Source organism: Lolium rigidum, chromosome 5, assembly GCF_022539505.1.
Source record: "Lolium rigidum isolate FL_2022 chromosome 5, APGP_CSIRO_Lrig_0.1, whole genome shotgun sequence".
Classification (NCBI taxonomy): Eukaryota; Viridiplantae; Streptophyta; class Magnoliopsida; order Poales; family Poaceae; genus Lolium; species Lolium rigidum.
This window is the reverse complement of record NC_061512.1, coordinates 76,376,968-76,399,323: the sequence shown is the minus strand read 5'-3', so window position 1 is coordinate 76,399,323 and position 22,356 is coordinate 76,376,968. Positions and strand designations below refer to the sequence as shown.

The 22,356-nt window shown below is 48.7% G+C and overlaps 1 protein-coding gene across 1 annotated transcript; it reads left to right on the top strand.

Annotated features, from left to right (window-relative positions):
• Positions 1–299: 299 nt before the first annotated feature.
• LOC124652910 (indole-3-pyruvate monooxygenase YUCCA1-like) lies at positions 300–6,822 on the top strand. The gene is made up of 4 exons (XM_047191957.1): positions 300–1,245; positions 3,111–3,359; positions 3,755–3,877; positions 6,426–6,822. Exons 1-4 carry the CDS (start codon positions 472–474, stop codon positions 6,630–6,632), a joined length of 1,353 nt encoding a protein of 450 aa, XP_047047913.1. The 5' UTR covers positions 300–471; the 3' UTR covers positions 6,633–6,822.
• The last annotated feature ends 15,534 nt before the right edge of the window (positions 6,823–22,356 follow it).

Genomic DNA, 22,356 nt, shown 5'->3' with positions numbered 1-22,356 from the left:
CCCCTCACTCGCACCTGCGCCCACTATATGTACGGGGCGACGGGGCCGATTTCCTGGGCCCCGTATTCCGCCGATACGGGCCGGCCCGAATACGGGGCCTGCTAGACGCCCAAAATCGCTCCGGCCCCGTATCCCGCCGGAATTTTACGGGGTGGGCGGGTTATACGGGGCCTGTTAGACCTGCTCTTAGCCCTTACGCCACACAGGCATTAACTCCCATAGCTAGCAGCCACAATGGAGTAGCTTAATATGGCGTCTAGACGTACGTCACTCGGTATCGTATCGGCCGATCGGTCGATACCTTTGGTTCATACGGCCCATGCGTTCGTCCATACAGATCCATACTGCCATATACATCTAGCAATCAATTCCTAGCACATCTCTACCTAGCTAGCTACTCCGTCGATCACAACTGCACCGTATTCCTACAAGTATATATACACACATAGAGGTCTAGGTGTAGCTTCGGCTATGTGCCTTGATACCCAGTACTACGAGCTCACACTTGAGAGTCGAGACCGGCATCAAAGATCTCTCGCCATGCCACTACTCTCGCACGGCGACTTGCAGCTTGACGGCGAGCCCTCCGCCGCCCTACACAACGATGTGGCGCCGAGGCGGGTGTGGGTGCCCGGGCCGGTGATCGTCGGCGCCGGGCCGTCGGGGCTCGCCACGGCGGCGTGCCTTAAGGCGCGCGGGGTGCCGTCGCTGGTGCTGGAGCGAGACGCGTGCGTGGCCGCGTCGTGGCGGCACCGCACGTACGAGCGGATGCGGCTGCACCTGCCGCGCTGCTTCTGCGAGCTCCCGCTGGTGCCCTTCCCCGCCGGCACGCCTCCGTACCCGACCAGGGACCAGTTCATCGCCTACCTCGACGCCTACGCACGCGCCTTCGCCGTCGAGCCGCTCCTCGGCGCGCGCGTCCGGGCCGCCGCCTACGACTTCGCCATCGGCTTCTGGAGGGTCACCGTCGACGTCGACGGTGAAGGCGCTATGGCAACGACGACGGAGTTCGTGTCCCGCTGGCTGGTGGTGGCCACCGGCGAGAATGCCGAGCCGGTGTGGCCAGAGGGCGTGGACGGGATGGACGTGTACCGTGGCGCGGTGATGCACACCAGCACCTACAAGAGAGGGGACGAGTTCGCGGGGAAGAAGGTCCTCGTCGTAGGATGCGGCAATTCCGGCATGGAGGTCAGCCTGGACCTATGCAACAATGGCGCCAAGGCATCCATGGTCGTCAGGGACAAGGTATGCGCCTATATTTACTCTAATTAAGTCACTGGCACTGCTAGTAGATTGCACCCAGAAATTTACTCGTACACCATTTAGGTCACTGACATGGCATGCCACTCTTCCGTGAGCTAGGTAGTAGCTAGGTTACAGACAAGTAACTAGCACAAGTTAAGCGCTACTAATAACGATCAAAATGAAGTCGTTATCCCTTTCTCTCAGTTGTAAGGTGCCACTATGCCTGCGAATTCCCTTGTTCGATACTCCATCACAAGGAATATTAAACCCATCACATATACATCTTTTTCTGAGGAATTCTTGAGAATAACAATGCATGCCTCTGGAATATTGTTTGATATACTTTCATTGTTTTTTTTTTCAATTTCTCATCCCCAAGTTCGATCTATGCATCCCAATACCCCTTAGAAGTCGTTTGGAAGCCAGGCTTTCATTTCGTTTGTAGCATTTTGAAATCAATACATGTATTCATTTCATTTATATTGTAATTCCAGAAATGGACACCTGTTTGGTTGCCACAGGAATTGCAAATGACAGCAGAATTCAATATTGAATTTGTAAATGGTCTCTATAGAGAAACGCAAATGACAGGTCTTAGCTTGGAATTGTGTTTACCCATGGGGTCATTTTGCTGGATTTCCTAAATGAAATGACAACCCAATTCTGTGGCAACCAAACAGCCCACCTATGGAATTCCAAAATGAATTCCAGGATTCCAGGCCCAAATGATGGATACCAAACGACCTCTTAACTATTTCTACTGTTGTGTATGCATGGACCATGTTTGGAGAGCCATGTCGTGCATGCTTAAAATGGATATGATCCCGTATTACAAAAATAAGGGCATAGCAAACACTCAAATAGCTGGTTGAAGAATAGGTCTGAGATGTTAGTTGGGTAGGAAGTTTTTGTAGAATAAATCATTACAACGAAAATATGATGTCAGGAAACATATTCTGAATTTTAAAACATAAACAGTTATGTTTAACTTAAACTTTGTATGTTTCAAACTGTGAAATGACTAAAAGAAGGCACACTATCACTAACATATATTTTTATTGAGTAAAGGACAGTATAGGTCCTCAAGCTATTTCTATGGTCTCGCTAGGTAAATTTGAAAATTGTGCATCCGGGACCAAGGTGACTCTTTTCAATGTTCCAGGGCCTACATGAGTGTCTTAGAATCTACAATTAGCTCTACTATTTACAAATTTGAAGTTTGAATGGCGTATATATAACTCTACTTAATGTACATACCCAATTTCTACATTTCCACATCTTCTTGATTCGAATTCCAAAAACCAGCGAGTGTTTTTTAAAAAGCTTAAGGAAAGAACCATGTATAGAGTTTGATCTATACATAGTGAGATATTTACAATTTCATATCATAGACATCATGCAAATTAAATACTAAGTTGACTATATATATACTAGCAAATATCTTGTTGAAATAAGTATCGAATGTGTGTATAGGACTACCATTTGACTAAAAAATTATGGACTTACAAAGGGTTGTGTCTGTATGTCCAACCCTTGTATCCTATGCCTAATATATAAATGCACCGTCAGTATGAAACTATTAAGCTGGACACAAGATTATGAAGGCGGCGGTCCGGAACTCCCATCGTGGAGGTGATCAATTTATCTGTGATGGTCGAGACATTGTATGACGGCCTCGGTAGGCTTCGTCGTTAGTATAATGTGTCCACTTAGTACCGAGAGATGTATGAGCATACATAGTCATGCTCGGATATGTAAGCTATTTTCCATGAATCTCGTTGACAAATATTTTCTCGTCACCCACTTTATGGTTTTATCTCAATAATTCTAACGGATCTCATACATTTCTTGTGTGATTTTTGTAGCTTCATGTGTTGCCTCGAGATATACTGGGCATCTCAACATTTGGCCTCTCTGTATTCCTTCTCAAGTGGTTGCCGATTGAATGGGTAGATGCCTTATTCCTCTTTTGCTCAAGGTTCATACTTGGAGACACCGCAAAATATGGTCTCCAACGGCCTAAGATCGGCCCGCTCCAAATAAAGAAATCAACCGGCAAAACCCCTGTGCTTGATATTGGAGCTCTAAGAAAGATTAGGGACGGAGAAATAAAGGTAACATAACTCCTATTGACCTCATTCTCGTGGAACATGATCAACACTTTTGACTTTACTCCAACAATAATGCTACTCCCCCCCCTCGAAAAAAATAATGCTACTCCCTTCGGTTCAAAATAATTGCTCAAAGTAGATGTATATACACACTAAAACATGCCTAGATATATCCATTTTTGGGCAGTTATTTTTAATCAGGGGAGTATACTAAAATGAGCATCAAAACTTTGTGTGAATCGATCTTGAAGTAACAGCTCCCTAGTACTCCTAGCATTTCAGCATCCAACTATTAGTAACGAATGAAAGATCTAGCCAGTTGTTTCTAGTGGCCAGTGTACTGTGTTCGGTTATTACTCGATGATGTCCTAGTGAATCTAGAGAGAGATTCTATGCAGGTGGTCCCGGCGATCAACCGGTTCACTGAGGGTGGTGTTGAATTCGCTGACGGATGTAAGGAGGATTTCGATGCGGTCATACTCGCCACCGGGTACAAAAGCAACGTGCCATCATGGCTCAAGGTAACGTACGAAAATGAGTACTCCCACTTATTATCATCACGCACTCATGAGTGATATATAAATAATTGACGATGTGCGTGCATGCAAGATGAAATTACGCAAGACAAGATGCCTAGACCAAGGGCCTCTATGCATATACTACCTTCATCCCAAGGCTTAAGGCCTATATTTTTTCCAGAAAGTCAAACTATGTTAAGTTTCACTAAGTTTTTTAAAAAAATCGTTAACATGTCAAATAAAAAATTAATATTATTAGATAGATAATGAAATATATTTTCATGTGCTATCTACAAAATATCATATTTATTGATAGATTATTCTAAAATTTTGATCAAATTTTACTTGCTTTGACTTTTCCAAAAAAAATATAAGCCTTAAGCCTGGGGATGGAGGTAGTAGCATGCATGCATGGGGTATTGCTAGGTTGAACTGATGATATTCATACAATGCGCTATACATATGCTTCTGGCTTCGAACTATTTCAATTTGAATTCCTAAAACGGTTTATATTTAGCAAGGGGTTAATGGAGTAGATAGCAACCGAGATACAAAAAAAATTAGGTGGTATAATATTTCGAGAAAAAATTAACCACTTGTGCACACCAGTGATATTCTCGATTCGAAAATACCTGATCCATCTTAATTAGACATGAACCTAGTTTGTCAACTTACGACTTTGACTTCCCGGCAAAAAAACAAACTTATGACTTGTGTACTTTGCATAAATACATTAGCAAAACAATACTATGAAATAATGAGTTTTCCAAAATTTTATATTGTAATACTCAAGTTACAAAATTTTACTTGCCCACTTTTTAGGAGGTTGTATATTTTCCAATGGTGGTAGTATTTTGTTTGTATAGTCCTTGTCATTTTGATGGAGGTATTAGATTTAGATAGGAAGGCATGGGCATTGACAATGATGCTAACAAGAGGGCGATATATATGTACCTATCGATCTCTCCCATGGGGACACAGAAACCTTTCCAAAAACCGTGAATGTGGATTGACAGCCATATACATGAGATGAACTGTGCTAGCTAGCTAGGTCCTCTTTAGTCTTTAGACTTGGAGAGAAAAATATTTTGTTAACACATTTAAATCAACAATTTGTCGATTTGGGCAGAGTGTGTGTGCATATGGCCATATGTCCAAGTCTTGTGGGTGCGATCAATGTGATAGCTACAAGCATGTACTTGATTTCCTTGTTGCTTAGTTGCATCATATCGATCATCGCGTGTGCTGGCGTCTAGTGTAGACATGGACACATTTGCTAGCTGCTGTATACGTCGACGTCGTGTCAACGAATCGTCATACTTTTCATCTTTTAAACTAGCTGGCCAGAGCTAATTAAGGATGGAGAATATATATGCATAGGCGGCTCGATCTTAGCTTGCATGTTCCTGTCAACTCGATCTTGATCTCATGCGTGGGTGTATTTCTTTTGTAGTTGTATTCTTGCTGTTGTTGTTGTACAGTGAGCTGGTCCAGCAGTGGAGCCCATGCTTTGGACGCTAGCTTGGACCTAACAGTGACAGCTGATGCTATATGAAATAACAAAACATGAGTAACATCAAGCCTAAAAATCTAAAATAAATAAATTCCATGCGAAACATGAGTAACCTTTTCCAAGAAACCTGAACTATAAACCAATCCTATTTTGCTTACTCAATGGTCGCACATGAAGCAGTGCTGCATTTCCCTGATATTTTAAAATACATCTATTGTACACACACATATCGTGTTCCATGCATGCTACTCCAATAAAGAAACCAGACTAGTTTTCAGAGAGTACATGAACAAGAACCATATTGGCAGTTAGGGAATTATTTTAGCTCGCAACTGTTGATATGTCTCCATGCAGAGGGAACTACAAGCCTTCACTGTTGAGAAAGGGATGATACGGTCTTTCCAAAATTTGCATGGACATCTTACTACTCCAGTTGAGTTAGGTTCTTGTTGTTGAGATCTTCCTCTGAGTTAGGTGTGATGCACATGCTGGCCCATAATGATATGGTGAGGGCCATGTATCTCTGGTGATCATCATGTGCATGGCTATAGTGCTTGCTACCACACCCATTGCCCACTCTACCTTTTGTAGGGTGGCCCATCTGGATGATTTGCTTGATGCCTCCCATCTGCTCACCATATTTGATGCATGGTCTCAACTCTAAGTCTGTTTGGCGCAACGGCTGAGTTGACGTTGAGCTGTCTATGTGTGCACATGTATTTTTGAGTTTCTTAATTGGAAAATGTGAGCAATGTGTTACTAACTGGTATGGATGGTATTCCAAATTCCGAACAAGATTCTGCAAGTCTTTTCATTGGCCGGCCATATTTGGACGGTGTGGTAGCCTTTACATTATTGGTTCACCAGATTTGATAACTAATGATTAGCAGAGTCATCCGACAATATGTGTGCTAAAATAGTTGGTATCTTATTTGCAGCGTGCAATGAAATTGGTCATGAGTATACGTATTTCTTCTTATAAAAACAAACTGTAATTTTGCATGTTACTCATCAAATAGGTATATGTACTTATTTCAGGAGGATGAATTCTTCAGCGAGAGTGATGGGTTCCCCAGGAAGGCATTCCCGCACAGCTGGAGGGGCAAGAATGGCCTCTACGCCACCGGCTTTACAAGGAGGGGTCTCATGGGTTCCTCCTACGATGCCTCGAGAATCGCCGCCGACATCGCCAACCAATGGAGCGAGGCCCTTGCTAGGAATATCGTCGCTCACAACGATGCTTGAACAATAGTACTCTTATGCTCTAATTTCACCTGCTTGAAATGTTCCGTGTTTTTGAGCAATGCCTCGTTGGTGTATATATCTATCTCCAACTATCTAATGTGTCCGCATAGAAAGATATTATAGAGATATATGTATGGAATAATTAGTGATAAGCAAGGTGGAGTAATGCAGTCTATCGCAAATATTCCTTTTCCAGTGCAAATGAATGTAAAAAAAGCTCATAGTGTCTTTTTTTTTTGTTTTTTTTTGAGGGAAATTTTGTTTTTGTTTTTTGAGGGATGCTCACAGTCACTACTAGGAAAAGCCTTATAGCAGCACTCCTTACCGCCGGCGAGTATGGATAGAAGATGCCGGCGGTAATGCCTTACAGGGGTGCCTAACTCTACCGCCGGCGAGTTTGAATGGAGGTCGCCGGGGGTGCGTGGGTTACCGCCGGCGAGTAGGGCACGAAGGTGCCGGCGATATGATGGGCTGCGGGGTCCTCGTTGGGCCTGGACTTACCGCCGGCGGTTTAGGCCCAAAGCACCGGGGGTAGAAGGCTCTACCGCCGGCGAACCCGAATAGAAGATGCCGGGGGTAATGAGTGGCAGGGTGGGCCACCCAGCGGCCACCCATCCTGCACTTACCGCCGGCGGTTTAGCCCCAAAAGCGCCGGGGATAATGTTCCCTACCGCTGGCAACTTCATTCGTAGGTGCCGGCGGTAACCTGGGCCATGCCATTAAGACGACCAGCCACCTACCACCACCCTCACACACTCATATGTGATAGCAAATCAACCCAAGCACTTGTTAGCTCATTCCCCCACCCATTTTAGCTATTTCAACCAATAAAATATGATGTATTTGAGCAAATCATGCACTACCTAGCCCCTCTAGCATGATTTGCATAATCTAGATCTAGATCTATCTCCTCCCACCACCTTTTCCACTAGATCTAGCTAGATCTCTCCATTTCTTAGATCTCTAGATCTCTCAAGCATTAAAGTCGACGTGTGGCGTCTCTCCGGTGCTTTTGGACGTCGCGTCAACTAATAGGTACATAACTAAATGAGTGGAATGTTCATGTGTTGGCGAAAATTCGCGGTTATATCACTAGTGGTGGCAAAAGGCGCGGTTCCATATATGTAAATGCATTGTTTTGCATTTGTTTACGCGTGCGGGAACATTGAGTTGCCAATGTTTTGCCGGAATGTTGATTAACTTCCATTCCGGTGAATTTTGGAACTCCGGCATGACAATATTTAGCAAAGGTCATGCCGAATTTTTTCCGTGAAAACCGAGACGGCGGTGTAATCAATTATCTTGTCTTGTAGGCGGCGATGGTCATCGCGATGAGGGAAAGCGTCGTGGATAGATACGTGGAACGCGCGACGGCCGACATGTATCGAAAAAAGCGAAAGGATATAATGTGTCCTTGTCGAAGATGCAAGCTAGGATCGTTGTTTGACCCCTTCTCAGGCATAGTGAATCAACACCTGCTCAGGTATAGTTTCATGGAGGGGCATACTCAGTGGATGAGTGATGATGGAGATGATGATATGGATGGTGATGATGATGGAGATGATGATGGTGGAGATGATGATAACGAAGGTGATGGAGAGGATGCCCCACACGACAATGGAGACGAGGTTGAAGAGGATGGCGCACACGTTGATGGTGATCAAGAAGGCCGGGAAGAACATGCGGCCGACGAGGACATGAGCAGAAATACCCCGATAACCGCGGCCGTGCAGGACCGTCATGTTCAAGAACTTCTTCTCAGCAACACATCGACCGACCCCAAAATCGCTGGTAGACGGAAGGCTAAGCTGGATCAACTCGAGGTAGACTCGAGAACTCCGTTGTACGATGCAGCTCGTGGGACGGAGGAGAGCCGTACTGAGATACGCTCTCGATATTATGGAGATGAAGGCAAAGCACAAATGGACGGACACAAGCGTGGACGAACTCTTCGGATACTTGAAGATCCACTTTCCTAAAGATAACACGTGTGCCGGTAGCCTACAGGAGGCCAAGAAAATCGTGTGCCCTCTCGATTTACCGCACCAGAAATACCACGCATGCATCAGTGACTGCATAATATATCAGAACGAGCATGCCAATCTCGATACATGCCCACAGTGTGGCGAATCTCGATACAAGAGAGGGACAAGAAAATCTCCTCGAAAAGTTGTGTGGTACTTCCCGCTCACGCCCCGTCCGCAGCGGTACTTCGTGGACCCCAAGGAAGCAAAGCTCATACGCCGGCACGCGGAAAGAAAGGAGGCGGTGATGCGTGATGTAGAACGGGTTGAAAACCCGGTGCTAACACACCCTTCGGATGCAAGCCGAGTGGAAAACATTAAACGATGAGTATTACGAAGAATTCGGGAAAGAACCAAGGAACATCGAGGTTGGGTGCGAGCACCGACGGACTCAATCCGTTTGGGAACCAAAGCAGCAAGCACATCACCTGGCCCGTGTTTGTATGGATGTACAACCTCCCTCCATGGCTATGCCTAAAGAAGAAGTACATACACATGAGTATGCTAATCCAAGGGCCGACGCAGCCGAGGAGCGATATCAACACGTATCCGGAGCTATTGAAGGAGGAGCTAGTCACTCTGTGGGAGGAAGGGATAGAAACTTGGGACGCCTACGGACAAGAAACTTTACGTATGAAAGCCGCACCTGTTGACGACGGTGCGGGACTATCTTGGATACGGATATATCGCGTGCCGGGTGTGCCACGGACACAAGGCATGTGTGAGGTGCATGTAAAAGACGCCGTTTTTACAGCTGGGTAAGGATCCCGGGTCTTCAAAAACCGTCTACATGAGGCATCGAATGTGGCTTCCCAAGAATGACCCGTGGAGGAAGCGTGGAGACCTGTTCAATGGGAAGGATGAGGTCGAGGGACCTCCACCTAGGCGAAGCGGCGAAGAGATAGATACTCGTTGAAAAACTGGAAAGACTGCCCTCCGGCGGGTAAGATAAAGATCCGGAAGCGGAAGAAAGGAGACAAGAGAAAGAAAAAGGAACCCGGGCCGCTCTTGGGGGTATGGAAAAGGAGGTCCGTGTTTTGGGACTTGCCGTACTGGAAGATCCTCGGTACGCCTCATAGCCTTGATGTCATGCATATCACGAAGAACGTGTGCGAGAGCTTGCTTGGCACCGTGCTCAACATGCCGGAGAGGACCAAAGACGGGTCGAAAGCAAGACACGACCTGATGGCCCTTGATATCAGAAAAGAGCTTCATTTCGCCCAGGTTGACCAGGAAACCGAGGAGGAGGAGATGGATGGTCGCAAACGCAAAAGGGTGGCCAAGCAGCGCGAAACTCCTCGCCCCTCCTGCTTCACTCTAAATCCCGATGAGCTCGAACAATTCTTCAAGTGCCTACTAGAAGTCAAATTTCCCCTAGACTACGCGGGGCTGATACGCAGATGGCTGGACCCGACGAAAAAAATCTTCAGCGGGATGAAGTCTCATGACTGTCATGTCATGATGACGCAGATACTTCCGGTTGCTATCCTAGGGATAATGGAACCGCACGTTCGTGCGACGCTGACTGACATGTGTAACGTCTTCGACGTCATCACTCGAAAGTCGATAACCGTCAAGAAACTCGGGAGGCTGCAGGAAGAGATCGTCACCATCCTATGCGAGATGGAGATGTACTTCCCGCCCGCATTCTTTGACATCATGGTCCATCTCGCTAGTGCATATAGTGGACGATATCGAGGATCTTGGGCCCGCGTTCCTTCACAACATGATGGCGTTAGAAAGAATGAACGGCTTCATCAAAGGATACGTTCGTAACGGGGCACATCCGGATGGAAGCATCATCCAGGGCTTTCTCACCGAGGAGTGCATCTCTTTCTGCAAGAATTATTTAAACGAGGACGACCCACATCCGGTTGGATTGCCCGCCAACAAGCACCTCGGCAGATTCCAGGGAGTAGGCCACAACGCTGGCAGGAGGGAGCTCGACGCGGATCAAGATGATAGGAGAACAGACTTTAACAGGGCCCACTTAGTAGCACTATAGCACATGAACGAGGTAGAGCCTTGGGTGGATCAGCACATAAACATGATCAAGAGCGAGGGCCGACAAGCCGATGACGGAAGAAGAGGTATTTAGAGCGCACAACTCCTCTTTCGCGAGCTGGTTCAAAGACCAGATTGATGCCAATCCCCCACCAATGGCAAGCGACGTAGACAAAATGATATTGGCCTTGTCTTATGGGCCCTCCCCCAACCTCATGACTTATTAGAAATACGACATCAACGGTTACACATTCTCCACAGAGGAGAGAGACAAAAAAAGTGACTATCAGAACTCGGGTGTGACGATGGAATCGTACACGGGTGAAGAGAAGAAAAGGTACTACGGAAGGATCGAGGAAATGCGGGAGCTCGACTACGTCGGGGAGAAGCTACCGATGTTTCGTGTCAGATGGGCTACGGACGTCACACAAGAAGATGCGTATGTCACCACCATGCGACTGCCCCCCAAATCCAAGACCAAGAACCCCACCGCGCAAAATGAGCCTTGGGTATTGGCTAAGCACGTCGAGCAATGCTTCTTCATAACTGACCCGTCAAGGCCCAGCCGTGTTGTCGTAAGGAGAGGAAAAAGGGCCCTCGTCGGAATGGATGGAGTTGCCGACGAGCAAGACTTCGACGGCCTCGTCGGAGACCCAATGATGGAAGAACCCGATGAAGACGATAAAACCTACACACTAAGAAGAAGAAGGACGACGCTACCTAGGTCAAGTGTTCCTCCGTACACAAGGAGTCGCGACGATACCGGTGGGGTCACAAGGACCAAGCGGAAGGGACTTTGAAGTCATTTGTGTATTTATAATAATTATCTCTCGAACAACCATTTGTCCTTCTCAAGTGTATCCTAAATTTATGTCTTGGTTTTTTATCGGATGTCGCCGAAGGGACTTTGAAGTCATTCAAGAATTAAAATCCTAAATTTATGTCTTGCAATTTATCCTTCATTGATTTATTTTATCGGATGTTGCCAAAGGACTTTACAATTTATCTAAATAACTAGAAACAATAAAAAAAAAGATCTTAAGAAAAGAAAAAAGGGTGCCTTTTTTGCACCCACAGGGATTCGAACCCTGGGTGCTTCGGCTGTGCAGAACCGACTGCAACCACTGCATTAGCGAATCGTTTTTGTATAATGAACCTGGTTCACAGTATTAATGGTGTCACATGTTATCCCCGGCGAATTGGTAGATTTCTCCGGTGGTAAATGCACGTGGGCCCACCTGTTAGTGGCTCAAATGTTACCGCCGGTGTTTACGGCAAAACGCCGGGGGTAAAGCGTGCACGACTTAGTCGTGTTTGGTGGCCGCGCGTTGTTTCCTCCCAAATCAACCTGCCGCCGTCGCCGCCTCCCCCAAATCCCCTGCCGCCGTCGTCGATTCGCCATCGCCGCGTGCCTCCCCCAAATCCCCCACCGCACGCATCTCCTGCCTGCCGCCATCGACGATCCATCGCCGTCGATCCGTCGCCGTCGCCCTCGATCCGTCGCCATCGCCGCCGTCCTCCATTTCCCTCGATCCGTCGCCGTCTCCCTCGATCCGTCGCCATCGCCGTCGCCTCCCGCCTTAGCAACAACAAGGTGAGCCTCTCCCCTGCCTTCCTCTCCTCCTATTCTTATCACTGTTCCTCACCTCTCCGTGATGGCCTCCAGCCTGCAGCAGCCAGCAGCTCAATCCCCCGCCTCTCTAGCACGCCGACCAGGTGCAGATCGATCGCCAACCACCGTAGGGACCGCCTCTCCAGCACGCCGACCAGGTGCAGATCAAGCTCAAGCCCGTCTTCAGCGCTCACTCGTCCAGAAGCTAGATCAAGGTCCATTCCCTGGCTCTCCCCCGATTGCTTGCTTGTCGATGATTGCTTGTTGTGTGTGTTCATGCCAGTACGCTAGTATAGTCTGCACAACACTGCATTGCTGTAATCGATGCCATGGTAATCGATGATTGCTTGTTAACATTGCGCCATGAACAATGCCATGGTTACTACATTTACTACTTTAGTTCATCTATCCTACTACATTACCTCAGTATGTGTCCTACTACTACTTGCAGAATGGCTATACCTAGATGAAGAATGTAACCATTTTTTAACTCAATGCTAGAATAGGGAATACAGTACATGTGTGCAAGCAGATCAAGCTATAAGCAGGCAACATAAGTAAATAGGCTGTGGTTGTTTGTTGCTTTACTGGTAAATCAAAGTTGGCATGCAAGCATTTGGGGTCTTCTTTTTGGCTGTGATTGTTTGTCCCTGTGAGAAATATGGTGAAGAATAGTTAAGATATAATATGGTGAGCTAATATGGTGAAGAATATATAATATGGTGAAGCATAGTTAACATAATTTTACCTTGCAACAGTGAAAGAGGATGAATATTTAGTTTAATACTCTTTCCCTGTGGGCTAATATGGTGAAGAATAGTTAAGATATAAAACACATATATTAAAAACAGGGGTCCATCCTTAACAATTCACATAGCACATAATTTACAGGCTGTAGCATTTAAGATGCTTATTTGGAATCAATATTCATATGTCTCATTTCTATATGTGGAGACTAAGTGTTGAATTTTCTGAATTCCAGACCGCCGCCGTCGACATCAACCTCAATCTCGTCTGCTGCCGCCTCCCCAAGACCGCCGCTGTCGTCAGCAACCTCAAGGTCGTCTGTTGCCGCCTCCCCCAGACCTCCGTCTTCGTCAGCAACCTCAAGGTCGTCGACGTCGCTGTTGTCTCCACAGGTGCGCCCCCTCTCCTCTGCCCCCTCTCCTCTCCCCCGAACCCCTCCCCTATCGTTGCTGCTGCACAGCCGTCTACCTGCTGCTCCTTCCTCCACCGAACGGCATGGAAGACACTGACAGTATCAGATTTCTCAAGTATAATAGCTACAGAATAATCCTGAAAAAATCTGGACCTGTTTGCATATATGCTGTGAAATGGCATATAAATGCTGTGAAATGAGCTGAGTGTATCCTATGCATCTCTATGCTGTGAAATCTATCTGCAGGTACACATTGAGTGTCCATGTTTCGCCGGAATGTCGATTAACTTCCGTTCCGGCGAATTTCGGGCACTCCTGCATGACCATTTTTAGCAAAGGTCATGCCGAATTTTCGCCGTGGATTTCCACCTAGTAGTGTTCAGATGGATTAGAATAGCAGGTCAATCAAACTAAGCTTGTAATACATCACAAAGGAATTAAACGGGAGATTCAGTTTAACACACAATACTGGCAAACCTGCAAATTGCATCATATATATCAAAGTAGGGAATAAAAGCAAGACTACAGGATGTGGTACCAGCAATTCTGAGTCTATTGGTTGTATTAACAGTAAGTAGGCTAAATCTGTCAACGTTTATGTTTTTTACATCATTATTCATCATCCATTGCTAAAGAATGGCCAAATGAAATAAGTCTTGCTGCATGATAGTATACAAAATACAGGTAATAGGACAAAGATTTTCCCACTAGCTGTGGTAGGTTATTTGCATCAGATATGATAATAGCTAAAAGCAAAATGAATTAATCGCCTGCAGATTAAACGGTGATTATCAACTTTCCTTACATTGCACGATATGCCTAGAAAATACTACATGAAGTCAAGGAAACTAGTCCATACCTGATCAACACTATGTATAGCTTGTCGATGGAACTGATCCTAGGCGTGTTTGAAGCCGAGCTGTCACCGTAGGCAACAGATGCATCACCAGCATCCTCTCCCTTTTCTCCTTCAAAGAGATCTTCAGACATTTCTGCAGCGGCATCAGTCCGTGGCTTCTCTGTCTCTAGGCAGCGTTTTAACAAGCGCTTGGCTTCTTCAGCCTGGGTACCAGAAGAATTAGGTAATAAAGAAGGGATATGAAAAACGGTAGCATGAAGTATAAATGTGAGTAAGAATGTAATTACTGAAGAAGGGTTAAATTCTGACACTAAAAAAGAAAAAAAATCACTCCGTTGGATTAGAATACTGATGGAGTTGTTCCCTACATTCCTGTAGCACTGCATTTCAACATCACTGCTCCCTATATTCCTGTTTCTTCTATTTCTTTTGCTCTCAGTACAATCTTAACACCCATGCTTGGATTCAGTTAACACCCAGGCTTGAATTCAATTATAGTTTGTAGACTTATTTTTGAGGATGATGAAACTGAAACAAATGCAACTCTGTATAACTGAAACAAGTGCAATTCTGTAACTCTGTATAACTGAAACAGTTTTAACTCTGTTTACTAATATACTTTGGCTGCACGATTAGTTACTGGTTGAGTAGTTCATTACTCATCATTATTGTGATAGTACTTTTGATGCTACTGTATGCTAGTTTGTGCAGTGCTAGGTAGATATAGCCAGCGATGTCGTCTTCTGCAGACCCCAACGAAGACGTTGACGGGTCTTCTCAGCGGAAGTTGGATGAGCACTACAGGCTCATGGTCTCGGATCAGCTGGAGGAACTTCCAGGCAGCGATGACGGGTCCTCGGAGGAGGGGGATGATGAGATGGACAACGATGGTGAGGATGAGAGGGCCGCTGCCGACGAGACCACCGACAGTGGCGTTGCCGGGGTAGCTCGGATACTACTACCGAGGCCAAGAGGAAACGGAAGCAGCTGCGCCCAAACAGGGTCGGCACCACTCGCGACATAATCACCGCGGTGGACGCCAAGACCGGTCTTCCTACTGAGCCCAAGCACGTGGCGAAGGGGTACGGCCTCCAACTGGGAGCAATCCTTCGGGACGTCGTCGACGTCAACGAGACGAAACTCCGAACCAAGAAGAAGCAGCATCTGCAGGCCCAACTCCTTGCGCGGCTGCACGAACGGTATGAGTTCCCTGTGGAATACAGGAACAAGGATACCAAGGATAACATCGTGAACATACAAGCCCTCTCTAAGTTCTCCAAGAACCTCAGCGGTTATAAAACCATGCTGAGGGGGATGCTTGGTGACAATGAGACTTGGGAAGAGATCCAGCGCCACTTCCCGCGGATGACGCTGGAGCAGTATAATAAATTCTTGGAAAACGAGGAGCTCGAGTACACCAAAGGACAATCGACACGGGGGAAGGAGCTGGCGGATAAGAACATCGGTCACCACAATCTCGGTTGCCGTGGCTTCGAAGGCAAGCGCCGGTATGGGACAAGGAGGACCAGGCCTACATAAATGCTGGCCTCGAGCCCCCTTTGCCAAGTACAAAGACCCACTCTTCAGGGCATATCTCAGGTCCCGATACCATAGAGAATTGGCTGGGAAACGTGTCACGAAACCTGATGTGGTGGTGGGAGTTGAGTTGGTCGCCGACGCGAAGGTGATGGCACTAGAGAAAGCAGTGGTAAGAAATTTACCAGCTTATAAATTTGATACTGCTCACCAAGTCCATTACATTCTAAAATTGTTCATGTTACTTCTGGCAGTTGACGGAACAAGCAGCCGCCGAATCAGCTGGCTCCTCATCCCAGACGTCGACGGGCAAAGTCCCGTGGGACACGCCTTTTATCAGGGGTCTGAACATCGTGAAGGCGCGGCCGCTTTTGGACAAGCCCCACCGTGTCCCCGGCGCCGAAGGAGGTCGCAAGCTTGCCGACTATGGCTTGGACGTGCCCGCAAGCACTAAGGAGTCGCGCCAGGCGCAGAAGGACCGGGAGCACGAGGCTCTTCTGAAAAAGGTGGCCGAGTTGGAAACAACCATGGAGCAACGCGTCAGTGCCGAGGTTCAGCAACGAGTCAGTGCCGAGGTTCAGCAACGCGTCAGTGCCGAGGTTGCTAGCAAGGTCGATGACGCGCTGGCCAACAGGGTCAATGAAATCATCCCTGATCTTGTGCTGTCGATGAAGAATTACTTCGCTGGTGGCCGAAAGGGACCGATGCCGGTTATCAGCCTAGGCGCCAGCAACTCGGACAACCGGCCTCCAACTAGACACGCTCAATGCACACCCAACTTGGTGACTCCACCCGCCGGCAATGTCGGCTCTAGAGAGGATTCGCCGGACCCGGGGGCCACGGTACTAGCCCCTCGGTCACCGCACGCCCGGCCTCGGTCCTTCGGCCGCGAGCCGAGCTCGACGCCCTCACGGTAATTAATTTAGTCTCTCAAGCTCTACAAATTAGTTACTTTGTCGTCGCCCTCTCTCGACCTACACATGTTTTCACAGGAGAACGCGACTCCTTGCACCTTGCTACCGAATGTGGACAACAAGTTGAAGGCTGTAGCGAGCGGCAGGTGTCATCCCGCCAACACAGCGGATTTTCCACTCGCGTCAGGATGGATGATAGCGTGAGCCGGGTTCGCGTGAACCGGTCGTTACCGGGATGCCAAGACCTCCATCCTCCTTATCAACCCCCGGAAACGGAAACCCCACTCACTCTCGGGGACCTCAAGAATCACATCCTTCTATGGCCGAAAGCCCTAATTCGGCTGAACACCGCCGCCTCAGGTTCGGAGGCAAGCTATGGCATGGTCACTCCTCGGGATGCGACGGCTGCCCCGAGTCCTCCACCGGCTGGTGGTCCTTTTGGGCCCGATAGCCAGCCCGACGGTCAGCCCGAGAGTCAGCACGGAAACGCGTTGGACATCGATCAAGCTCCAATCGATACGTTCATCGCTGAGATGGAGGGCGACGGGGTTTCTCCTTACAAGCCACCCGCCGATCGTACGCTAAAGAATAAGTTGTTCCTTTCACAAGAAACTCCCGAGCAGGAAGACACTACCGCCTTCACCGCTCCACCCCGAGTTGGGCTTACCCCGAGGACACTCCTTGGTGCGACCACGGAGGGTATAAAACAAAACGCCACTCCCAGTTGCAGTAAGAAGAAGGCCAGGAAGCGGAAGAAGTTCGGAGATGTTGCCGCAAGCAAGAAAGTGGTTAATGACAAGTTGCCGACCCCGTGGAGGAAGATGCATCACATAGGCCAGCCTATGCTGCCGGCACACATTGTCCAGCAGGTGACGCCGGATATGAGGAGCTTGCATGATGCTGTTCTAATGAAGGAGTACCTACTTCTTCGAGATAGAAATCCCTCGTACCCGGTTTTGACGGCGAAGGTGCCCACTGGCTTTGGCTTTGTCACCACATACCCTGCGGACTTGATGTTCATTCGATATGAAGACATCTTCAGGCTCTTGAACATGCAACAGCTCGACCGAAACTTGGTCCGCCTCCTATCGCTCAGCATGGCGCACGATATCGCCATGGAGAACACAACGCACATCGCTATCATGGACCCCTTCTACATGACTCCAGCTGTCGTCCAGAACGAACAAGCGTTTCTAGCGAAGTACATCAAGGATTTCTTGGTGTTAAACAAGGATAAGAAATGCTTTGTTATACCATATTTCCGCGAGTAAGTATTTGGTTACTAGAGTACCCTCTATTACATTCTTTCATGAATTTCCTTCATAGTTGATCGAGTATGATGGTTTATTTCCATTTTGCGCAGATTCAAGTACTGCACCCTCCTCCTCTTTTACCCGTATCATTCAGATGTCAGTTACCTCGACTCCGGGCTTGATCCGGACAGGGACTTCACCGACCTTAAGTCTACACTTGATAAAGCCCTCAGCGGCTTCATAGCCGAGGTTGGCATCGACAAAATCAGGCATGAGAAGAAAGTGAAAGGTTGCTATGTGTGCAACCACATAACCAAGTTCCCCGGCCTCAAGCAATCGGCGCATGACAATGGGATGGAGGCCTGGTTTGCCATCCTACAGATGAGGTCGATTCTAAGGTCTCAGAACGATCTCTTGTTGCCATCCAGTCTTCAGCGGATGTTCGTGAACATGGCGGACACCACCGATGAAAACGTGAGAGCCGAGTTCCGTGCCATCCAGCGGACCATTTGCACAATACTCGGAGGGATGTCTCGCGGTAATGGTGGCTTGTTCCACTATGGTCCCGAACTTTCTAAGGCCGAGATAGAAGGCCGATTAGAAGATGGATGTGACGACGGAACATTCAACACGCTCGAGGGCATCCGTCCCTTCCCGCCGAAGCCGACTTGACTCAAACACTTTTGTCCTTTGCAAATGTTAGTCATAAAATTACTTAAGTAATTTCCATGCTTTTTCTTTGCACTACTCTATGTTATATCTCTCTCTACTAATGTACTAACAACTTTCATTTCTTTTTTTCGTGTTTGCATAGATGACGTACTATGTCGTCTACCACGGCAGGGTTCCCGGAGTCTACGAGGACCGGGAAGACTGCAGGAGGCAGGTCCACCGTTTCAGCGGCAACAGCTACAAGGGGTACACCACTTTGGAGGAGGCGGAAACTCGATACGCCAACTTTCGAGCGGGACAGAGGAGGGAGATGTGGAGGACCCCTTTCATCGTGATGATGCTTGCCGCCACCGTCTCTCTAGTTTATTATGTTATTGTTGTTTAGCTAGGTCATCGACACTCGGACTTATATGTATTTCCGTAACATGTGCTACTTCGAGTCGTGATGTTTGAACTATGGTCGACACTTGTGTTATTGATGCATATGCATGCATGTTATGGACATTTCGGGACTTTCTAATGATGTGTATCATTGCCAATGATGTGTATCTTGCTAATGATGTCTATTTTGCTGTCATTCTGGTAATTGCCTGTATATTCAGTGTATATGCTATGAATTCTGGTGTATATACTGTGAAATTCGAGTTTTATTTTTTTACTCCTGCTAATGTTAACGCTGGCGAAATGTACATGTATTCCTGGCGTTTTGCAATCGCCAGCACTACGGCCTGATTCCCCTGGCGAAATGATAAAACGCCGGCGGTAAGACTAACCCCGCGAATTGACAACACTTACCCCCGGCGAATTGGTAAAACGCCAGCGGTAACGGCACTTACCCCCGGTGAATTGGGAGGCGCCGGCGATGAGGCGTTACCACCGGCAAGGTGATCGCCGGCGAATGCAAAAACGCCGACTGTAGACTATTTCAGGACGCCGGCGGTAGGCCAGTAGTGAGTGTGTATGAAGAATGCTCGTTCTTTTTTCACAGGCCCGGCACATGATCACCGTAGCCAAACGGGTGTGCAGGTCCAGTACACTATGGGCCTGTTTGGTTCGCTGGGCTTTTTGTTTTTCTGCAGTTGCGGAGCACGTCTTTGTAGCTTTGTGGAGTTTTGATGGGCTAATACGACGTCTGTGTCAGACTCTGCACTTCAGTTGGTCACTCACTCAGTATCTCGAAAAAATAAAAGTTGGACACTCACTCACACCCGCTCTCTGACTAGCCTCCTTGACTTCGTGGCTGTTTGGATGATGAGTACTTTAGAGTTAGTTTTGGGAAGCAAATGAATTTACTCATGAGTTAGCTAGAGAGTGTTTCTGTAATAAAGTGAATTGTAATTAGGTCGATGAACCCCCTAGTTTTATTCTAGCTAAACTCATAAATGATGTAACGGTGATTTGATCGAAAAGCGGCAAGTTTCTTACGCACTCTTTTCCTTACCAGGTACCTAAAGGGGCTGGAAGGTTTTTAATGAGATGGTTTGCTGACCTAATATATTATTATCATTTCAAAAAAAAAAGAGTTGGTTTTGGGAAACCGAATTTATGGAGATTTTTTTTTGCAAAACCAGCTTTATTTTGTTTTTCAGTTAAGACGTGTTCAAGAAAAATCCATGTTTGGACGAGGCGCAGAGCACGTTCATGGTATAACGTGTAGCCGCAGCGTCTTCGACGCAGGCATCGTGCTCTCCGCCGTTAGTTACAACCATGTTTTTTTTCGAAATGGGGAAAAGTTGTTTCAGTTTCTGCATCTAAGGGATGCACACGGTTTTTTTATTAGATAATTCACAACACCTTACAAGAGCAATGCAAAAGATCAAACTTGAAGTCACCTTGCTAAACCTACAGAGGGATGAAGGGGGTGACAATTCACCAACTCACATCATCCAAAAAAACCAAATGTCTTTCCAGACCGCCCAATAGCAGATGAGAAGCACATCCAGTCAAGCAGACTCTCAGCATACGCCAACGCACATATCATAGAAGTTGCTACCGCCATCTTCCTCGACTCCATCTTCAAGAGAGATCATCGCATTGACCATGCCAAGCCTGACATCGATGCCGCCACGGCGCCAGATGATTCCACCATCTTGCGCGTGTCCATCACACTGCAACTATCCCGAGACACCACTGCACCATGCCACGGCGACTCGACGATGCCGACACAGCAAAAACACACCGCTCCACCTAAGCACCACCGCCATTCGTTGTCTGCTCCAAAAACGATACCCCCAACAGGGAGAATGGCGTTGCGCGCTGCCATCGTCCAATCCGGGAGACCCGGGTCTAGGGTTTCCCCTAGAGCAGCCCAGGCGAAGAACGCAGACTGCAGAGACAATGCCTTCAACAAGGTAACGACGAAACGCGCCGCCATCATCCGCCATGACCGAAGTCCGGACCGGCTTTCACCGGCAGTTGCGCCTCGCTATCGGGAGCTAGGCGACGGATCGCGAGATCCACCACGGCTAGCCACACAACTAGCCGATCTCCTCCGGTGAGAGAGAAGACCACCACCGCGGTGCCACGGTCAGCGGCACCTGACACCTGCCACCTGCCACCAGGTCGACGTCGTCACCGCCATCCAGGGCCCCGCCCTTGGTGCCGTGGTCCCGGACCTTGAGGAGGAGCAGCACGAAATCCTCCCCCATCACCACCCGCCTGGCGATGCCGAGGCGAGGAAGGAAGGAGAGGATCTCGCCACTAGGATCCGGGGCCGCGCCGCCACCCCCAACCGCCCGCCCGACGAGGCCGCGGCACGAAGAGCGGGCCGCGCCGCCATGGTTCCAGGGCCGCGCCACCTCCCCCATCCTCCCACCCGGCGAGGCCGTGGCGAAGAAGAGAGAGGGCCACGCGCCGCCATCGACCGCCAGGTACCGGGGCCATCCCCCCAGCGTGGAGGCGTGCCTCCTACCGCCACACCAGGGGACCGCGCGTGGATCCCCGCTGCCCTCATCACCGGCCGCGCCAGGCTTCGCCGGCGGCAGCCTTCGAGGACGACGAGGAGGGAGGAGAGGGGTGGGAAGGCGGCGACAGCGGGGGGTTAGGGTTCCGCCCCGAGTCGCCCTGGAGAGGACGACCCGAGCGGTTCCTCGGCCGGTGATGGGGGCGGCGGGGATCCACGCGCAGTCCCCTGGTGTGGCGGTAGGAGGCACGCCTCCACGCGGGGGGATGGCCCCGGTACTTGGCGGTCGATGGCGATGCGCGGCCCTCTCTTTTTTTCGCCACGGCCTCGCCGGGTGGGAGGATGGGGGAGGTGGAGCGGCCCTGGAACCATGGCGGCGCGGCTCGCTCTTCTCGTCGCGGCGTCGTCGGGCGGGCGGTTGGGGGCGGCGGCGCGGCCCCGGATCCTGGTGGCAAGATCCTCTCCTTCCTTCCTCGCCTCGGCATCGCCGGGCGGGTGATGATGGGGGTGGATTTCGTGCTGCTCCTCCTCAAGGTCCGGGATTGACGGCACTGGTTTGTTCCTCCCCGGTGGCTGCCGTGCGACCAACTCGTCCATCAGCAGCGTCGTGGCAGCATGGCGCCATCCGTCGAGAACAGCACCGACACCTCGGCTGCCATTGATGCTGCCGTGACATGTCTGTCTTTCACATTAGCGAGCGCGACCTCCAGGCCTCCGCCGCTGTTGAGCCACCCGCCAGGCACTACTTTGGCTTGTAGAAGCAGTAGGTGCCATAGCAGGATCCCCCAG

What these genes read in the sequence shown, in the direction of transcription:
- LOC124652910 (XM_047191957.1), top strand. Translation starts at nt 472, where the DNA reads ATGTGCCTTGATACCCAGTACTACGAGCTCACACTTGAGAGTCGAGAC. An exon ending in CCATGGTCGTCAGGGACAAG is followed by an intron (nt 1,246 to 3,110) that starts GTATGCGCCTAT and finishes TGATTTTTGTAG; the next exon opens with CTTCATGTGTTGCCTCGAGA. An exon ending in TTAGGGACGGAGAAATAAAG is followed by an intron (nt 3,360 to 3,754) that starts GTAACATAACTC and finishes GATTCTATGCAG; the next exon opens with GTGGTCCCGGCGATCAACCG.